General features: G+C 39.7%; 1 protein-coding gene across 2 annotated transcripts in view; it reads left to right on the top strand.

Moving 5' to 3' along the window:
- The window catches only part of Elp4 (elongator acetyltransferase complex subunit 4), a 204,204-nt gene that overhangs the window by 19,593 nt on the left and 165,880 nt on the right, over positions 1–18,731 (top strand). For both annotated transcript variants that reach the window (XM_005401773.2, XM_005401774.2), the window contains exon 3: positions 2,933–3,054. In XM_005401773.2, the coding sequence (XP_005401830.1) occupies positions 2,933–3,054 (122 nt within the window). The remainder of the gene's footprint in view (positions 1–2,932; positions 3,055–18,731) is intronic.

An 18,731-nucleotide genomic window follows, 5' to 3' on the forward strand; every position in this document is an offset into this window, starting at 1 on the left:
AAGGAGTCTACCTATTTTAAACATTAAAAACATTTTATATTAAAAAATTTCATGTTTTTAGCTTGAGTTTCATATGAAATTATTAAACTGTCAGTTTCTGATATTTGTTACTTGTATATGGAAATAGATTTGGTTTGTACATACTGACCTTCCAAGCTGCGGTCTTGATACCCTTTATTGTCTTGGTACCTTTTTGATTAGTGTGTGATAATCTTTCAGTCTGCATGGCGTTTGTTCGTTTTTCGTGGCTTACCACACGCTCAGCCCTCTGTGCACCCTGAACAGAAGTGGGGAGAGTCTGTGCCCGTTCGTTCCCACGGTCTCAGCGGCAGTGTTGCATTTCCGTGAAGTGTGATGCTGCCTGTCGGTTATTCGCTGACTTCATAGCAGGCCGAAGAGGCTTCATGCTATTCCTAGCTAGCTACAAGTTTCTATGAATTGCCCTTCACTTTTTAAAATGCCTTTTTTTTTCAGATCATGAGTGTGATGGTTGGGTGTTCATGCCATCTGCATGAGATGTGCCTCCCTCAAACCTTGTTACGATTTCAGCACATTACCTGTCTGACGTGAAAAATAAATAAATAAAATAAAATGCCTTTTCAATATCAGTTGAAATGATAGGTTTTTGTCTCTGATTGTACTACCAGTTACCAAAAAGATGTAATATAATTTCAAAATATAATTTATTCATTACTATAGTTTCTATTTCTCTGTCGATATTCTTTTTTTTTTCACTTACTGATACATTCTCCTTTCATACTTTGAAGATATTTATGATAGCTACTTTGAGGTATTTTTTTCTATTAAATTCCACTTCTGAGCTCATTTGAAGTCAGTTTCTACAGATTATATTTTCTTAGTCAGTAATTTTGAGTTGAGAACCAAAAATTGTACATGATACATTGTACTGACTCTGAATTTCTTTACGTATTGCTGAGGGTTTCTGGTTTTTGTTTGTGTTACATGTTCTTTTACTTAAATAGACAACAGACTTGCCCAGGTTTAATCATGAGCTCTTATCTCGGTAGCAGATGGTATCTCTCCTCAGTTTCTCCAGGTTGCAGATGTCTCTTTAGCCACACAGGGTCTCTGGTCACACTATGTAATTTAGTAGACAGCTGAGTATTTGAACTGAACTCATGTGCAGATTCCGAGGCTTACTTTCCCTCTCATTTTTAGCCTGAGTTCTGTCCTCTGATAACTCAGATCAGGAGGGCTAAAGCTTTCTGTTGGGTGTGGTGGCACACATCTGTACTCCCGGCACTCAGGAGGCTGGGCCAGGAGGATTGCCTGGAGTTTGAGGCCAGCGGGGGCTACATAGTGAGTTCAAGGCCAGCATGAACAACGTAAGGAGACCTTGTCTCAAAAAATCAGTCAGTCGATCTAAAGCTTCCTCCATGCTTTCAGAGGCGAGGCCAACACCCACATGGGATGGTTAAGTCTTTTATGTCCATCCTGTGGTCTTTCTGCCTGTTTCCCCTCTCGGTCCCATCCCAGTCAGCGTATTGGGCCGCCGGGGCTAGGCACAGTGCGTTACAGTCACACGCTTGCTTGTCAGCCCTCTCAGAGTGCTCTTACTTTTAGGCCTGGACTGTTAGCTGTTTTCACAAACCCGAGCTGTGTATTCCGTCGCCTCAAACTGGGGGGATCTGATTTCATGCTGCTGGGGAAGTGAACACCATTTTTAGGCACAAGAGCCACTCGGAATTCTCACGTGCCACAGTCCCTGTCCTTCAGAAGGAAACCAGGTTGCTGCCTGGTTTTCGTCATTTCATGTGGCTTCACGTAGTTAACTTTGAAATGGTATTTTGTCCAGCTTTTATAATTACACCTGGGGGTGGTTTTGTCTGGGGACTTCCTGGTGTCATCTCCCAAGTTCAGACCTTAGGAATGTTTTCGATAGTGTCAATTCACAGATGTTGGTGATGCCTGGTGTATTACAAGAATTCAGTTAATATTTGTTGGATAGGTTAATCATGACTGCTTGTTTTAGACAATGGCTACCTATTTTCTTGTCTTTTTGTTATGTCCCAGTTACTGAAGGAAAGAAAGATGATATGAAAGTATAGATATGCAGCTTATCAGCAACGTTAGGAGAACAAAGATAAGAAGCTGTTTTCTTTTTTCTTTTTTTTTTTTGTCTTTTTGACACAGGGTCTCACTATGCAGTTGAGGTGGCCGTGAGTTCACTTTGTAGCCCAGGCTGGCCTTGAACTTGGAATAATCCTTCTACCTCAACCTCTTGAGTGCTGAAATTACAGGTGTGCGCCACCACATCTGCCTTTTTTGTGTATGTGTGAAGCTGTTTTCATTTAGTAATGAAATTTCAAAAGTATGACATTTTTGCCCAAGAAACCTCCAGAATCATCATTTAATACTTAAAATTCTGAAAAGAAAAGGGTAAATGAAGTAATAAAAAGAAGACTGTTTACTGAGGAAAGAGTACAAATTTAGAAATTCTATCAGTTTTAAAGTCTTCAGTTTAAAATTAGTATTGGGTTTTAAGCCCAGAACTAGAACGTGAGAGTAATACTGTTTCTGTAGATTTTATAAATGTTGCACACCAGGCTGCCTGTGGGAAGCGCTTCACTGTTGTGGCCTAGGACCTGAGGTTTGCGTTTGGTGGGCAGGGCAGCTGTCGTGGAGGCGCTGCGCCATGGGGCACAGTGCACCGCGTCCTGGCGGAGGGAGAGCCCTTGGTGTCTGGGATGTTACCCTCATACGCTGTGGGACCGGTCATGGTTGGAGAATGGGGCTTGGGATCAGTCTCTGTCGAAAGCATCTACTCATGGACCATGCTGTCTGCTGTGCAGTGGGGAGACACAAGCATCGCTCGCCACCCAGCCTTGTTTGAAGGAGAGAAAGGTAGCGAAAGAATGCAAGGTGCTTGTGATGTGAGACATTCTGACTGTCATCTTTCTCTTGTTTACAGAGGAGGATAAGTACAATATTTACTCACCGCTGCTCTTCAAGTATTTCCTGGCTGAGGGCATCGTCAGTGGGCACACTTTGCTGGTTGCATCCGCCAGAGAGCATCCTGCTGGCATTTTACAGGTACAGAATACACCACTGTGGCTTTGTATCTGGGACATGTCCTGAAAACGTGTTGGTTTTGAATGTAAGCAAGTTACGTGTGTTTATATATAAGCTGTATCTTAAAATATTAATAGGACTATGCATACTTTTATCTCTGAGAAGTATCAAATTTATTAGAACATGGAGTTCCATTTTAAATAAGTATTCTTAGATAATTTTTTTTAACTTAGAGTAATTCACATCAGATGAGGAAATACTGATAAGCTGTTAAAGCTGACACTAATTTAAATTACTGGGTCTACAGCCATACCTCCCCGAACACGCCTGATCTTGTCTGATCCCGGAAGCTGAGCAGGGTCGGGCCTGGTTAGTACTTGGTTGGGAGACTGATTGAACTTACTGGGTAGACATTCATAAAAATCATGTTGAATAGGAAAAAATCCAATGTGGAAGTGGAGAAATACCCTTTAATTCTTAATTGTAACTGTCCTTTTGACATAATTAATTTCATCCTAACTACTTTGTTTGAGCAGACTTTCCAAACTCAGCATTTCTTTACTGCTCACCAACTGTGACTTACCTGTTACCCGAAGAAGTCCTTAAAAGAAACTTGAATTTTAATTTTCACCATGCTGTTATCAGATAAAAGTATGAGCAGTCACTACCATATGAGTGAGTTAAAACAAATAATGGGATGAAAAACACAAACAGATTCTATTCAATAAGTGAATTGTAAAAAAAAAAAAAAGTAGATTGTCTTGTAAGGTATTTTTAATATTTTACACTTACACTTAAGCAAGACTACAATATTTGGCACTTTTACCACCAACATTTGCATGGTTTTATCCCAAACACATCTAAGGAAATTGAAAATTTCATAAATAGAAAAATTAGCTATAACAATTTTTGTATTTATGAATATTTAAATTTCCTTAGATGTGTTTAGGCTAAAACCATGCTTTGTGTTATCTGTTTGTTTCTTTTTTGCACAAATATTTTTGCTTTATGTCTTGTACTCTGAGTAACTACTTTGATGATAATGATACAGTGTATTACTACTACTATTCTCTAATTTTGTCATGAAATTTTATTTTTTCATAAAGTGAAAAAAGAAACATAAAGAAATGCTACATCAATGAAAAAAAAATTGTTATAGCCAGCAGGCCATATTCTACATAACTGTGATGGAAAGAGAACTCTGAAAACCTAGGTAAAGAAAAACAAGAAGAGAAAGCCTGATTACTATATTGCCAAGATGTTAAGTGTACAAATGAGAGGAAAGATACAGAAATTAGAAGTGCTCATTCATTGATTAACACTATTTTGCTGTGAGAATGCAGAGTGGATGCTCTTCCAAATAATAAGCAATAAAGATAAAACATGATTGATGTACTGTACCTTTTTTAACCCTAGCACAGATTTCATCTTGTTTATTAGGTATACCTCAATAAAACTATTTCAAAAAAATTCAGATTTTGGAGTTCATACATATATATTTTTGTCCTTTTTTTCTTTTCTTTTTTCTTTTTTTCTTTTGAGACAGGGTCTCAGTATGTATTGCAGGCTGGCCTTGAACTCATCATGTTGCCCAAGCTGACACCAAACTCACAGCAAGTCTCCTGCCTCAGCCTCCCAAGTTCTGGGATTACACACTTGTGCCACCATGCACAACCCATGAATACATATTTTTAGGTCTCAGTGCTACTGTTTTTTAAAAATAACTTAAGCAACCTTTATGTACATTATTTTCTCTTTATGAGCTAAGGATAACACCTGGTCTCATGAAAGTTTTCCAAAACATGATGCCTCCAGTTTTATAAATAACAGATGTGAGACCAGGTAGGCACACAGATTTCTAATCTTGCAAGAAAAAAAAACGCATTATCACAGTTCTTTCCCTCTCCTTGGGTTTTCCTAGCAATTCTGATGTGGATAAAATTTTGGATATTTTATTTAGATGACTATAATCACTGTGGAAATTTCCTAGGTCTCCTCCGCCTTGCCTCATCAGCAGCACTTGATATCTTTGATCATTTCTTCCTCCCAGATGCATTTTCTTCCTGTGGTTACCGGGATACCACATGTTCTTGATATTGTTTTGTCTCGAGGGCCAGTTTTGCTCATACACTTTTCTTCTTTGTTAGTGTCAGTTACTTTTCTCGTTGCTGAGACAGAATACCTGACACCCAAAGTTAAAGGAGGAAAGGCTTACTTCATCTCACAGTTTGTAGAAGCTTCAGTCCATAGTTGGCTGGCTGGAAGGGTGGCGCTGCAGAGGCACATCACAGAGGGGAAACAGTCCATAGCAGGGCAGCCAGGAGGCAGGAAGCAGCAGCAGCAGCAGCAGCAGCAGCCTGCCTTTATATTTCATACAGGGTATCTGCCTCTTGAACAATGCGACCCACCCAAAGTAGGGATCCTTAATCCCAGCATTGCACACCCTAGATCCAACCACTTCCAAAAAGCCCACCGTGACTGCATGAGGCTTTTGGGGGGTATCTAAGTGCAAGCTATAACACCTTCATATACAGATGCCCCAGGACTCAGTACTTACACTTGTTCCTTCTATCCATACTACTGATCACATCCTGCCATGTGGATGTCAGGATTATTTATATACTGGTGACTTTCAAATGCACTTACCTACTTGGACCTCCCCTGAACTCAGCTGCCTACCAGCTGTGTGTAGTTGTATATCCAACTACCTATTTCACATCTGAAAGCTAATATGTTTAAAATCAAACTCATGGGCAGCTCTTCCCAAACCTGTTCCTTCTTTCAGTTAACAGGTAACTCAGTTCTTCCCTTTGAAACCCATCCAAAAACTATGGCTTCATTCTTAACTCTTTTTCTCCTACTCCTATCATCTGGTTTCTCAGAAAAGTCAAACATGTCCACTTTTAACCTAAATCATGGCCACTTGAACCTAAATTGTTTGTTACTGGCCTCCTGGGTGTTCCATTTGCTTCTCTTCAGCCTCTTCTTGCCAGTGTTCGGAGCGAGCCTCTTCAGATGTCAGTCAGATCATGTCGCTCACCCCCTTCAAACTGCCGCAGCGAAGCCCACAGACCCCATCATGCACTGCGAGGCCTGTGCTAGCATTTGTTCCTCCCCACTGTGTGTCTGCTCATCGCCTGCTGTCTTCCCAGTCTTCATTCTGTCTGCTTGATCTTCCTTGCCTGGTGGGTGGGCTCTAAAATCAGGGCCATTGGATTTGCTGTTCCTCTGCCAAGAATTCTTTCATTTCTCTCATATTTTGTTTCTGTTCCCCAGACCCACAGATCCTCTTGCTTGCCTTAGTTTTCTCCATAGTCTTAGTATCAGCTGGTATAGTATGCACTAACTCTATATTTGTAACTCTGTATTTGTTTATTGTATGTATTTCCTATGAGGACAGAGCCTTTTTTCATTTTATTCACCGCTGTATGTTTACAGAATGTTTAACATACCTGACGAGTGTAAGGGAAATCATAAAACTGACTCATGGTTGTTAATTGCATGTGTCAGTTTAACTGGGCCACGTGGTGCCCAGATGTTTGGCTGGACATCTTCCTGAGAGCATGTTTCTGGAGATAGGTTTGCTAAACTGAGTAGGGATGATGGCCTCCTCTCATGACTGGCCCTTGTCCAGCAAACGAAGGCCTGAATAGAGGAATGGGGCTGATCCTCTCTGAGTGAGAGAAGTTTCCCTGCCTGATTGGCCTTGAACTTGGACACTGTTTCCTGCCTTATGCTTTCAGCTGAAACCTCAGCTCTTCCTGCATCTGGAGACTGCCAGCCTTCAGAGTGCAGCTGTACCTCCAGTCTTCCCGGTCCTCCGGCTGGCCTTTGAGCCTTACTGGACCTGTACCACTGACTTCCAGTCAACAGCCTGCAGCTGTGGGGATTTGCCGTAATCTCAGGGGCCAGTTCCTTACCGTCTGCCTCTAAATATACATGCAAACACACACACACACACACACACACACACACACACACACACGGCCTGTTGGTTCTCTTTCTATAGAGAACAGCAATAAATACAAATTTTAGAGAGGTCTTTAGGAAGTCCTTGCTTTGGACTAGGATAAGTAGCTTTTCGTTTTCAGGTTATTAATTTTTCTGTGGTGTTCCTGCCCCACCCTCCAGCATTACTGAGGTATAACTGACAACTAAAGGCTGTATATTCAAACTATACAAGAGGTGGTTTAATCTATACATACATGATTACCCAATCAAGTTCCTTGACTCGCGCATCACCTCACATGCTTATCATTTTGGATGTGGTGAGAACACTTCAGATCTATGCCTTTAGCAAATTTTAAGTATAGTGTACAGTACTATTAACTGTGGTGACTGTGCTTTACATTGGAGTGCTGGGATTTCCTCATTGGATAACTAAGTTTTGTGTATTTCAAGCAGTATCTCACTATTTTCCCCACTCTAATCCCAGGCAGCTCCTGTTCTACCCTTTCATAGGAGTTTTGAACTCACACATGGGTTCTAGTGTCACTGTATCTGTTATGCTTTATCTTCTCTGAGAATGTGTTATCAAAGACGTAATTGCTGCCATAAAAAACCTAATGGACTCAAGCAGCAGATTTACTTAATGTAGTATTGCAGATTTGATACTATAGTTCAAAATTTTATTTTAGTCTTACCTTCGTGAGTAGCCTAGAACAGATTGTTTTTATGTAAATATCAAGATGATTTTAGATGACAATTGAATATTTAACCAATAGTATGTTCAGTGAAGTTAAATATTGAGTTAACTATAAAGTTGAGTGTGATTGTCAGGAGAAATGTGTCTCATTGTGATTTTAATGCTGTCATTTGCTTTTAACTAAAATATATAGATGTGTACTAAAAATAATCAAAGCTTATGTGTGCTAAATAATGTGTACACATTCTTAAATCAGTAACATTATTTAGTTCTTAAAAACTATTTTAATTATGTGTTCTTGTATTTCCTGCCCCTCTGCTCTGAAAATATGTCTACATAATACAATCTTTACTTAGTAATATTTCTTAAATTCCCAATCTTGTTTCATATTTCTTATATTTGATATAGAATAGGAACAGTATTTGATTTACAAGAATAATATATTGTCTTAATTTTCTTAGGAAAAGTGCTATTTTTGACATGTATATATTTAATGTAGTTCAGTTAGTATTTATATGTGTTTAGAATAGAATGGATTAGAAAGATATGACTGACGAAATTTTAAATTATTTATACTCTTCATATCACCATTGCAAAGGTGTTCTTAGCTTTTCTCTGAGGAGTAAAAATGTTTTTGTAAGGTACAGCGTGATGCTGAATACTAATATCGAAAGTAGATTTTTCTCTATAATAGGCACTCAGGATTTCTGTGTGCCAGTGCATTAACAGTTACACTTCAGTCCTCCTCACTGTCAAAAATTCAACAGGAGTGGCCAAAACCAAGGTATTATCATTGTTTAGAGATCCAAGTGCAGGGGAAAGTGCTATAATTGCTTAGTAGCAATTTTATGATATATGATTGGGGATTTCTCGAAAGTATAACCAAGGCAACTATTTCTGGTACAAGAAGAGGGGAAAGGCAATCTTATAGACCGTAATTATCGTAAAACTGTGTATAACTAAAAGACAAGTAAAGGATAAAGAGCCACATCGGCTGCTTGCGATATATTGTATAACCACGGAGCCATTTATCCCTCACCCTCTGCAGACAGACTCGTGCCTGTGCTAGTCACAGCTCCCCAGGAAGTCAGCCTTCCCACGTGGCACTGAAAAGTTGCACCCCACGGGCAGCCCTACAGCACAGTATGCACGAGGCCTTAAAGCTTCTGAGACAACGTATAACAAGTATTTTTTATGTAACACTTCTCTCTAAAGGAATTTTCTTGATCACTGAGATGCAGTAATGAGTATTCTCCAAGAAAACTTTGTATGGAATGTTTTCTAAAATAGTAAAAGTTGGGCTGAGGATATGGCTCAGTGGCATAAGCACCTGCCTGGCAAGTACAAGGTCCTGAGTTTGATTCCCAGTACCCAAAAAAAGAAAAGGATTAAAATAGTAAAAATTACATTTGTATGTTAGAATGTTTAAATACTTATTGGTAGAGTTTTTCATGAAATAAAAAATGATATAAACCTTGCTTTAGAATTTGAAAATGCTGATTTCATAAAATGCTGATTTCATATCCTTTTAATAGTTTGAGTAACATGCATCAAGATTTATAGATTTAGAGAAAATAATAATTTTCAGGCATAAATTAAAGACATGAATGATATACCAAGGTCAATTTTAAAACTTTATTTGTATAATTACTAGTAATGACATGCCAGATCAGTGAAATTCTTGCAGGGCGAAGAGTTCACTATCTGGGATTCACTGCAGAGGGATCTTTCTTGAGTTGCTGGCTTGGAGTTTTTAATTTATCCATCATACGCAACATGCACTGTCCAGCTTCAACCAAAATTCAAGCAAAGTGGGAAGCTAGGGTGTTTGAAACAAGTATAAATGTTGTTTTGTTTGGTTGGTTGATAGGTTTTGTCTTCAGCTGTGCAGGGATCAAAACTGGAACGTTACGCATGCAAGGCACGCGCTCTCCCCGCGCACCACCCCCGGTGCCTGAACATCATGCTCTTTAAGTGTAGCCACGATCAGTACGGGGCTGCCAGGAGGGTTGTGAGCAGCTCAATGTTTACTAAAGGCTGGAAGCCTGTAGCATATTTTAGTATCACATAAAACATTAAATAGTTTAAACTTAAAGTTAATTAAGGTAAGCCTTCCCATATTTAATATGTAGAAAATCTTTCATAATTGAAAGTGAATACTCATTTTACAATAGCCCATAAGTCACAGAATAAGTAAAAGTTCATTAAAAATAAGGTGTGTCATATTTGATGAGCTAACATAAGATATTTAGTAAAAAGGTCATATAATAAAAGGTGAACATTGATTTTTTTTTTCTTTTTTTTTTTGGTATCGGGATTGCCAGGCAGGTACTGCGCTGCTGAGCTATATCCCCGGCCTCAAAATGTGAACACTGAGATGAACATCTTTACATTCTTTTTCATGAACTTAAAGGTCTGTTGGTAAACATTATAATATCTTAATAACTTGAGAGGATTATTTTATACCCACAATATGAGACTTTAACCCAAATGTTGAACTCATTTGCTAAGATCAGATCATTGCTTTATATCTTTTGCTGTGATTCAAAATTCAAGATAGTATTTGAATTAGAGTTAGGTGAAGTGGTAGTATTTACTAAACAGCGTAAAATTTGAATTAATATTACAAAGTTTTCTTTTCCTTCTGTCAATTTGATATTAAAATTTAAAAATCTGTATTTACCATCCATGTGTTTTTCACTGATTATAGAACAAAACGTAAACATCCCAATCCAGTAAGTGGTCAACCCTCTGCTCTTACTACAGTATAATACGGTCTTGTCTTTCGAAATGAAAAAAGTACAAAAATATCGCAGTCCAAGCCTTGCTTTCAGTGGTTCTTCCAGAAAGTGGATGGCTGTAAGAAAGAAGCTAAAGAACGACCAGTGATTGGCTGAGCATACTATTGAGCACTTTTATTTCATTCATCTCCAAACGTGTGATTTTATAATGATTCAAAACCAAAACGATACGTCGTTATAAATAAAATTTTTCTTTCATCATACCACTTTGCAAGTCTTATGCATGTTCAATATCTTTATAAACAATATTTTTCAAAACATTTTCACTTCTAGAATATGTAGCATTTATTGTATTTCCTTAACACTGTGTATATTTTTTCCATAGTATAAATGCAAATATTAGGAGAGCCGTTTATATGCAGGGATACAGTCAGAGTGCATCCTCTGATTTGTCAGTGTTTTATTTGTTCAGAAAATTGTCGGGTCATCTCTACACACTTCAGGGCTCCCTATCCTGAGTGGTCGTTGAGCCGGAAATTTGCTGTTTGACCCCGGGTTTCGCTCTTTCTCTCCTCCCTGGCTACTGTGAGAGCTTATTTAAAATTCTAAATTCTCTCCTGGCAGCCACAGCTAGAGCTTCTTTGGCAAACTAAAAAGAAAAAAAAAATGCAAAAGCTCAGTACTGCTTCCAGTGACCTACATTCGTAGCCAGCTTAGAAGGATGGCATGTGCCTGATTTCCCAGTAAGGAAATGCAGGGAAAGATTTGAATATATCCATATATATGTAAAGGAGAATAAATCTATTACCTTCCTCTCACTAGCTAGTTGGAACCATTGCCCCTGTAAAGTTAAACACACATTTGACATGATGTTTGTGCATCAGCCAACAAAGGAAAAGAAATTTGCACGTGAGAGATCCCGAAGTCATATAGCAAAAATACCCTACCCTGTGATAGGATCTTTACCATTTGGGATTTGAGCTTAGATTTGAATTGCTGTGTTACTTCGTTAGGGGCTGGGAGACCTTGTGCCAGTCGTTTAACCTTGCCTTTTAAGATATGGGTAATAATTTTCCTAGCTACCATAGATCAGAGTTCTAAGTTAAAAATGAAGTATCTGGGGTTTTGCTGTCTAAATCTTAAAACACTAATTCCAGCTTTAAATTGTCTTTCAAACATTTTATTTGTGATGCATAGCTGTAATATAAAAAAATTGTTGTAATCCATAGTTACTGTTATGCTCAAAAGAAATACTGAAATCTTGGAACTGTTATACAGCATTTTATCCTTCTTGAAAAGAAAAGCCATGCAAAGTCAGAATTGGGAGTATTAAAAATAGAGTTCATTTTCTGCTGATACTTTGTATTTTTTCCAAAGAAAAGCTATTCAGTTCTTTAGAGAGGGCTAAGTGACTTTAAACAAGAGCCATTACAGCTAGCATGTCGGCTCCCCACTGAGTGAAGGGGGAGCGGCACTCATGTAGGGAGACACCCTGCTCCACTCCTCAGCCAGTGTCCAAGACTGAGTAGGTGGTGGAGGCCGTGATGTGCTGAACTCTGCACGGAGTTAGGCCCGTGGGGCTGGTGTTGTGTTTTCCCTGAGATTTTATTTTTTGTTCATCAGATATTGATTGACAGGTGGCTGCAGAAAGTGATGTTAGCTCATCATGTCTATCTTTTCAAATTATGATATTTTAATGGAATCAGGCTTTGAGGTGCGCTCATGGTTTGGTACGATACTCATCCTGCAGTTTGACCATGTGCCTGGAAGTCCGTACTAGATTTCTGCAGCAGGGGGGGTGTTTAGGATTTAACTGAAGACTTCAGCGGGAAGTCGGAAATACATGTGAGGCAGTGAGATGAAGGTTCCGAGACAGTGTTTTTTAAGCAGGTTGTAATATCAGGCTGCTCTGGAATTAAAGAAACCTTGTTCCCCAAAGCCTTGACTTCTCAGTGAGCAGAAAATCAGTCTGTTCTGTGAACATCAAGTGTTCTGCAGAAAGTAATCTTCCAATTAAAAGAAAAATAAAATGGTATGTCTTGTGTGGTATCCGGAGTACCCTAAGTATTTTTGCTGGTAACATTTTCCATAAACTAGGTTTGTTCTGGAAAACAGAGGACTGTAAATAAATAAAACCAGTCGGGTGTTGTTTTTCCTGAGCTAAAAATGGGACCAAGCTGCCCTCTTACAGGAAGATAAGGCCCCACTCCACTTCTAAGTGGAGAGAGTTCTTGAAGTATCCTTTAGAATACTTCCTTTCCAAAAATTTAAAAATGCTTTGACCTCTGTTATAGAAATAATCATTGTCATACCTTATCTTCTGTTAAAATAATTACACCTACAAATGTTTTAGTTATATCAGGTTTTTTGAAATTATTTTAGTTCACACTGTAAGGGCACTTAATACTTAAAGGAATTTCACAGGGAAACTTTTGCACCCAAAAGAATCTTGGTATAATTTAAATAATTATTGTATAAACTTTTTTTTTTCTTTAAAAAAGTTAATATATACCTTATAGCACACATTTACAGAGAAATTATTTTGTATGGTTTTACTAACTAAATATGCAAATACTGATAATCAAGTGGAAAGTCAGTCCACTTTTTAAATCATTTAACAAAGTACACTTTAATCAAGATTTTGTTTGTTGCAAGAACCATGTGTATGTATGTGTGTATAGAAGCATTTATGTATATGCACACATACATACACATACATATGTAAGGTATATACATAGTACACACACAGAAATCCGCATACTTTTAACAGTGGTAGTCACCCAACTAGGGACTCTCTTCACTTAAATATGGAATTACTTTCCAGGCATTATCTTCTGTTATCCCTCCAGTAGGAGTAGTACTGACGTGTAATATACCCATAGCCAGGTTAAACGTGACAGCACTTAATGTATGATTATGCAAGGAAAACCACCAAAGGAATTCTACAGTTTTGATGGCTACAAATATTAATAGATATTACTAATTCATCCTTTCTCTTTAAGTAAAAGCATAGAGTGTAGTCAAATCACTAAAATTAATATGGACTACATGTAAAGTTATTTTTAACAACTTGACAGTTTTGACTTTCTGTATATACAAGAACATTCTGTGGATGCTAATACTCTTAAGAATGCCAAGAAGTTCAGTGCTTTTCCCTTTAAAGTCCATCTCGGTCAGTGCTGCCCACGGGCATATTAAACCCCGGGCTGCTGTGGCCAAGACCCGACAGCCGTCTCTGATGTTAGCCAACACATTTGTAGGCCTGGGGAAGGAATACAGGTCCGAGTGTTCCTCATTTTTTAACCACATACTCGGATGGGGATGAGGCCAACGATTAATTATGTATGTATTTAAATTGCTTTGAGATTTTTCCGTGATTGGTACTTTTTAAAAAATGTGATGGATTAAAATATAATTATTTGTAGATAATTAGATCTGGATTTTTGCTTAAATGACAGTAGTGTGATTTTTATTTTCTCTTTAGCGTGATCCATTCTCTCTTTTTCTGAATACTTAGTGCAGAGCTGCATTTCATTCTTGACCTCATCTTCTCTCTCCTATCTTAACAAGAAAAGTGAAAGAGACGACCTGGTCTCCTCAGTGTACTCGGGGTGTACGCCGTGGAAGGACATGAGGTAGGGCCAGGAGGACAGGGTGAGCGCAGCCCTCTTTCCTGACTGGTTTCCTTCGCTGGTTTCCAGTTTCGATTCACCTAACTGACGGACTTGCCGAGCAGAAGGCATTGCTTTTGTCAGTGACTGCGCTTAGTTTTATTGAAACAGCATTTGTACACCAGTGTGAAAGCATTTCACCCTTTGTTTTTGTAGTAGCAGTATTTTTGTCTTTATGTCCAGGAAAAAAATTACAGTAAGGTGTTTTCTAATGTGTAGTACAGTTAATTTGAAATATGCATGGAAATACAACTTACTTAAGAAAACAAGTTACTTTGCTAAGCTGTTCATCTTAAAATCACTTGATGCAGCATCGAATATGCAACCTGACCTGATTTCATGCAATTCTGTTAACGTCTTTCTGAATGATGTTTAACAACTAAAGTCAACTCCCCTCCGTATTTGTCAGTATTTTAACAGAAGATAATGTGGCAAATATACCTTTAACGTACGGATATTCAGATATCTGGAGTATTTTTTGAATTATGGTAAACAAGGAATATCATCTGGATTATTTTCTTTTCAGTCTTCAGTAAACGAAAACGGCCAAAACAAATCCCCAAAATCAACAAACTAACGTAGTTACTGATACATTATAATGTACTTACTGATACATGGATAATGCTTAAGTAGCATTAATTATACAGTTACCAAAACCTGCAAGGATCAAAAGATTTTATTTTTAAGAAGGATTTCTCATGCTGCATGGATTATGTTGCTACATAATAGCTCAGTAGTACTTCTGCTGAATTGTAAAATCGCTTAGAGAGGAGTGTGATGCCCATACTTGGTGTAATGCATTGGTAATTAAGAGGGTGTGGGGTTAAGCTTCATTAACTGCTGAGGGATTGTATCTTGGGTTTTATTGTGCCCTAGAGAACATAAAAGTGAGAAGGGTCAAACTGTTGGAATCAGATTTTGCTTGTGCATCTGCCAAAACAAAGACCACAAAATAGTATAGCAGTAAACACAGAAGGGCATGGACTGAAAAGAGAAGAAATATATTTTTAGCATCTTATAAAGAAGGGAAAATGTTTCTGATGAAAAATAAATACACTTGCATGCTGGGGTATATTTTTCATTATTAATTTGTGATCATTTTATTTCATATAGGGTTTGTTTTTAAATCAAAAGACTTGTTCTGGTTCAAAAATGGTACCATTTTCTTTGTTAATTTTCTAACCCTTTTCACTTGAGAGGATTTTATTCATCTTTTGTATCAAACTTGTGAAGCCTGCTTTTTATTTTTATTTATTCCTGACCCTTGTTGGAGAACTCCAGGCATCCCACTGCAGAAAACCAAATTTTGATTCTCTTTTGTAAGGAGGGAGCTGTGACATCAGTGCAGTGTGTTCTTTGGAGCTAGGTCAGAAATCCAAGCCTGGGATTTCCAAAAGTGTGAGAGATGACTCTTGTCTGTGATTGACATCTAGGGGAGTTGGAGTTAAAGAGCTACTAGCATTCTGTGGAGACAGCGATTTTTATCAAAGCACATGTTTTCTTCGCCGAGAGACAAGGCATTATGACAAGCGGTGTGGCCTTGTGGCAGTGACCGTCTCTGGCAGGGTCAGCGAGTCTCAGCACCCTAGGAATCGTGTGGTACTTCTCAGGTTTGAGCTTCCGAAGGTGATACTGTATTGAATGCACACTCTTAGGTAAAACACGTCTGAGTAGTGGGGGACGAAGGTACCCGAATGTTTCTTCTTTTCGCTCGTCCTGCTTCTCTGCCCGCTTCTCAGTCCAGTGCTGCCTCTCCCCACGTGCTGCAGTGCACCCCATGGTATCTTACTTCGTCTTACCTGGGCTGCTGTTTAAGAATACCATAACCTGAGTGGTTTAAACGGTGTCAGCTTCAGTCTGGAGACTGCACTGTGAGGCCCAGGTAGCAGGGACTCCAGTTCGGGCGAGGCTCCTCCCGCCTTCCAGCCTGCTTCCACGTGCTCCGCCGCCTCAGCCTGCTCTCTTCTTGAAGGGACCCTGGTACCGTCCTGCTGAGACCCCTCTTCCTGCCCTCCGGTAATTACTCCCACAAGACCCTGTCTCCTGAAGCCGTCTCTTTTGGAATTGGGCTTCACCTGTAGGCCTGGGGACCACACCAACATCCAGCCCACAGTAGTTGTCAAGAATGAACAGGTGACTAAAACGTAGGCCCCGCCTTTCAAAAAGATCTCCTAGTGCAATAGTTGAAAATTAAGGAGAGCTTAGCTACATAAAGGTACCAGAGGTTGGTTTTGTTTGACATAAGTGGAGATTTGTAAAACTTCTGCAAATGGTGCTAGAAAGCCAGCAGTGGAAAGAAATTGTGTGTGTGTGTGTGTGTGTGTGTGTGTGTGTGTGTGTGTGTGTTATAGTGAATGCAGTATGCCCCTTCAGTTTACAGAGAAACAATGTCCCAGTTAATAGGCTGGGACCGAGAGTTGCTGTTTCACCCATGTCATTTCTGTCATCTGTTACACATCCCTCTGCAGAGGGAGTCTAGGTGGAGACAGTTTGGGTATTTTCAGGGAGCAAGGATGTGTCCAGTCCTAATCACTCTTGCAGTTTATAACTTACAAACGCATGGCTTCCTTGAAAAAAGAAGCCCAGCATGGTAGTGCATGCCTGTAACCCCAGCACTCAGGATGCTGAGGCAGGAGGATCCCATGAGTTTGAGGCTTGCCTTGCCTACATAGTGAGTCCAGGCCAGCCTGAACTACATAGTGAGAGCCTGTCTCAATAATAATAATAATAATAACAATAATAATAATTCCTTATTTTTTCAACTGTATCAGTTAACTGATTCACCTCCAGGTTTCCTGCTAAGATTCTAAGACTGCATCTAGGTACATAGCCCTGACCCCTGGAACGCTGACCTCACATTCCACATGCACGGCTTGCTCTCTCCGCTGTCCGCACAGCTGTGATCCTAACACTTCCTTTTGCCAGCCAAGCGGTGGCCTCAACCTTGCTTGTGGTAGGCGTCTTCCTTCACGAATCCGTGTCTCCATAAGCTCATCTCTAGTTCTGGCGGGGGGCACATTCTCCAGCAGCTCCAGGGTGAGCACAGTGGAATCCTGGGCTACACATAGCCTTCCCCCTGCAAAGCCAGTATTGCTCCTGTGAAGCTGGATGCTGATTACGTGGCAGCCCATTCCCACTCGGGCCCGGAAGCTGCCGAGGGGTCTCCTTACTCCCTCCTGCTCTGAAATGTCGGAGTGGTGTCACCTGTTGCAGGTGAGTCTCCGGTCACCGTTTAAGTGCTCGGAAGGAGTTGTGACTCTAGCACCCTGTTCTTCAGCAGTAAGGATGCTCTGTAGGTTGTTTCTGTTTTTAATTTTGTTAGTACATGTTTGCAGTGCACGACCATCACATGCACAGCAGGCGCTGGTGCGTGCACGTCCCACACTGTACCTCTGTTTACATCCCCGTTTCCTCTCCCCACCTTCTTCTTGCAATCTCTTAGTCCCCTTCCTATTTGACAAGCATCTATGCCCCTGCTTCCTATTATCTGTCCTTTATTTTGTTCTTTAACCTATATATACAGTACTTTGGCTTTCTCATATAAGAGATAATTAAGCTTACCTGTCTGATTTATTTCAGTTAACATTGTTATGTCAAAGTGCATCCCCTTTTCTACAGATGGCTCAAGTTTACCTTTCTTTATGGCAGAATAGTGCTCCCTTGTGTATAAATAGCACATTTCCTTCACCCTTTCATCTGCCACTTCCAAGTGGCACTTCCAGGATTTAGCTAATATGTCTTGTGCTGCTATAAAATGGGTATGCATGGGTCATTATTCATTATAATAACTCAGGAAGATACCTAGAAAAGTAATAACGGGTGAGTGTAATTTCTGCTTTTAATTTTTTGGGAAATCTCCATACTGATTTCCACAGTGTTTGTGGTGCAGTAGTTTACACTCCCACCAACAGTGTAGAAGGGCTCCTTTTTTCCCACAGCCCCGCCAGCACTCATTGTTCCTTCATTTCCTGCTGGTAATCATTTCTTCTGGAGTAAGACGGAATTGCCGTGTTGTTTTAGTTTGCATTTCTCTGTTGGCTGGAGGTGTTGAACATTTTGTTGTGTGTTTATTGGCCATTGAGAACTTCTGAGAACTGTCTGTTCACTTCAGTCGCCCATTTTCTGATTGGCTCTGCTATTCTGGGGTGTCTGAATTTTTCAGTTCTTCATGTAGTGTATGTAGTAGCCCTCTGTCACAGGTGTAGTAGGCAGAAATGTTGCCCTGTCCTCTAGGTCAGTCGTGGCAAACCTATGGCACGCGTGCCTCAGCAGGCTTTTTGTATCGTTGAAAGCTCTGAAGGATTCGCCATCACTGCTCTGGTTTTCTCATTATTCAGTTATTTTCTTTGGTGCACAGAAACTTTGCAATTTGATAGGCTCCCATTGGTTGATTCTTGGTGTTATTTCTTGCACAGTTGCACTTCTGTTCAAAAAGACCTTACCTAGGCCTATGTCTTCAAGAATCTGGATTGTTCTTGTATTTTAGGACCTCCAGGTGCATCATTAGGTTACTAATTTGGGCTTCCTCTGTTTTTCTGATGGGGGCAGTAGCAGCTGTAAACTTCCTTCTAAGGACTGCTTTCATCATGTCCCAGAGCTTCTGGGGTGTTATTCTGGCATTGTCATTTGATTCTAGGAGCT

The sequence above is a fragment of the Chinchilla lanigera genome, unplaced genomic scaffold (genome assembly GCF_000276665.1).
Source record: "Chinchilla lanigera isolate Chin_1 unplaced genomic scaffold, ChiLan1.0 scaffold00075, whole genome shotgun sequence".
In the NCBI taxonomy this organism is placed as follows: Eukaryota; Metazoa; Chordata; class Mammalia; order Rodentia; family Chinchillidae; genus Chinchilla; species Chinchilla lanigera.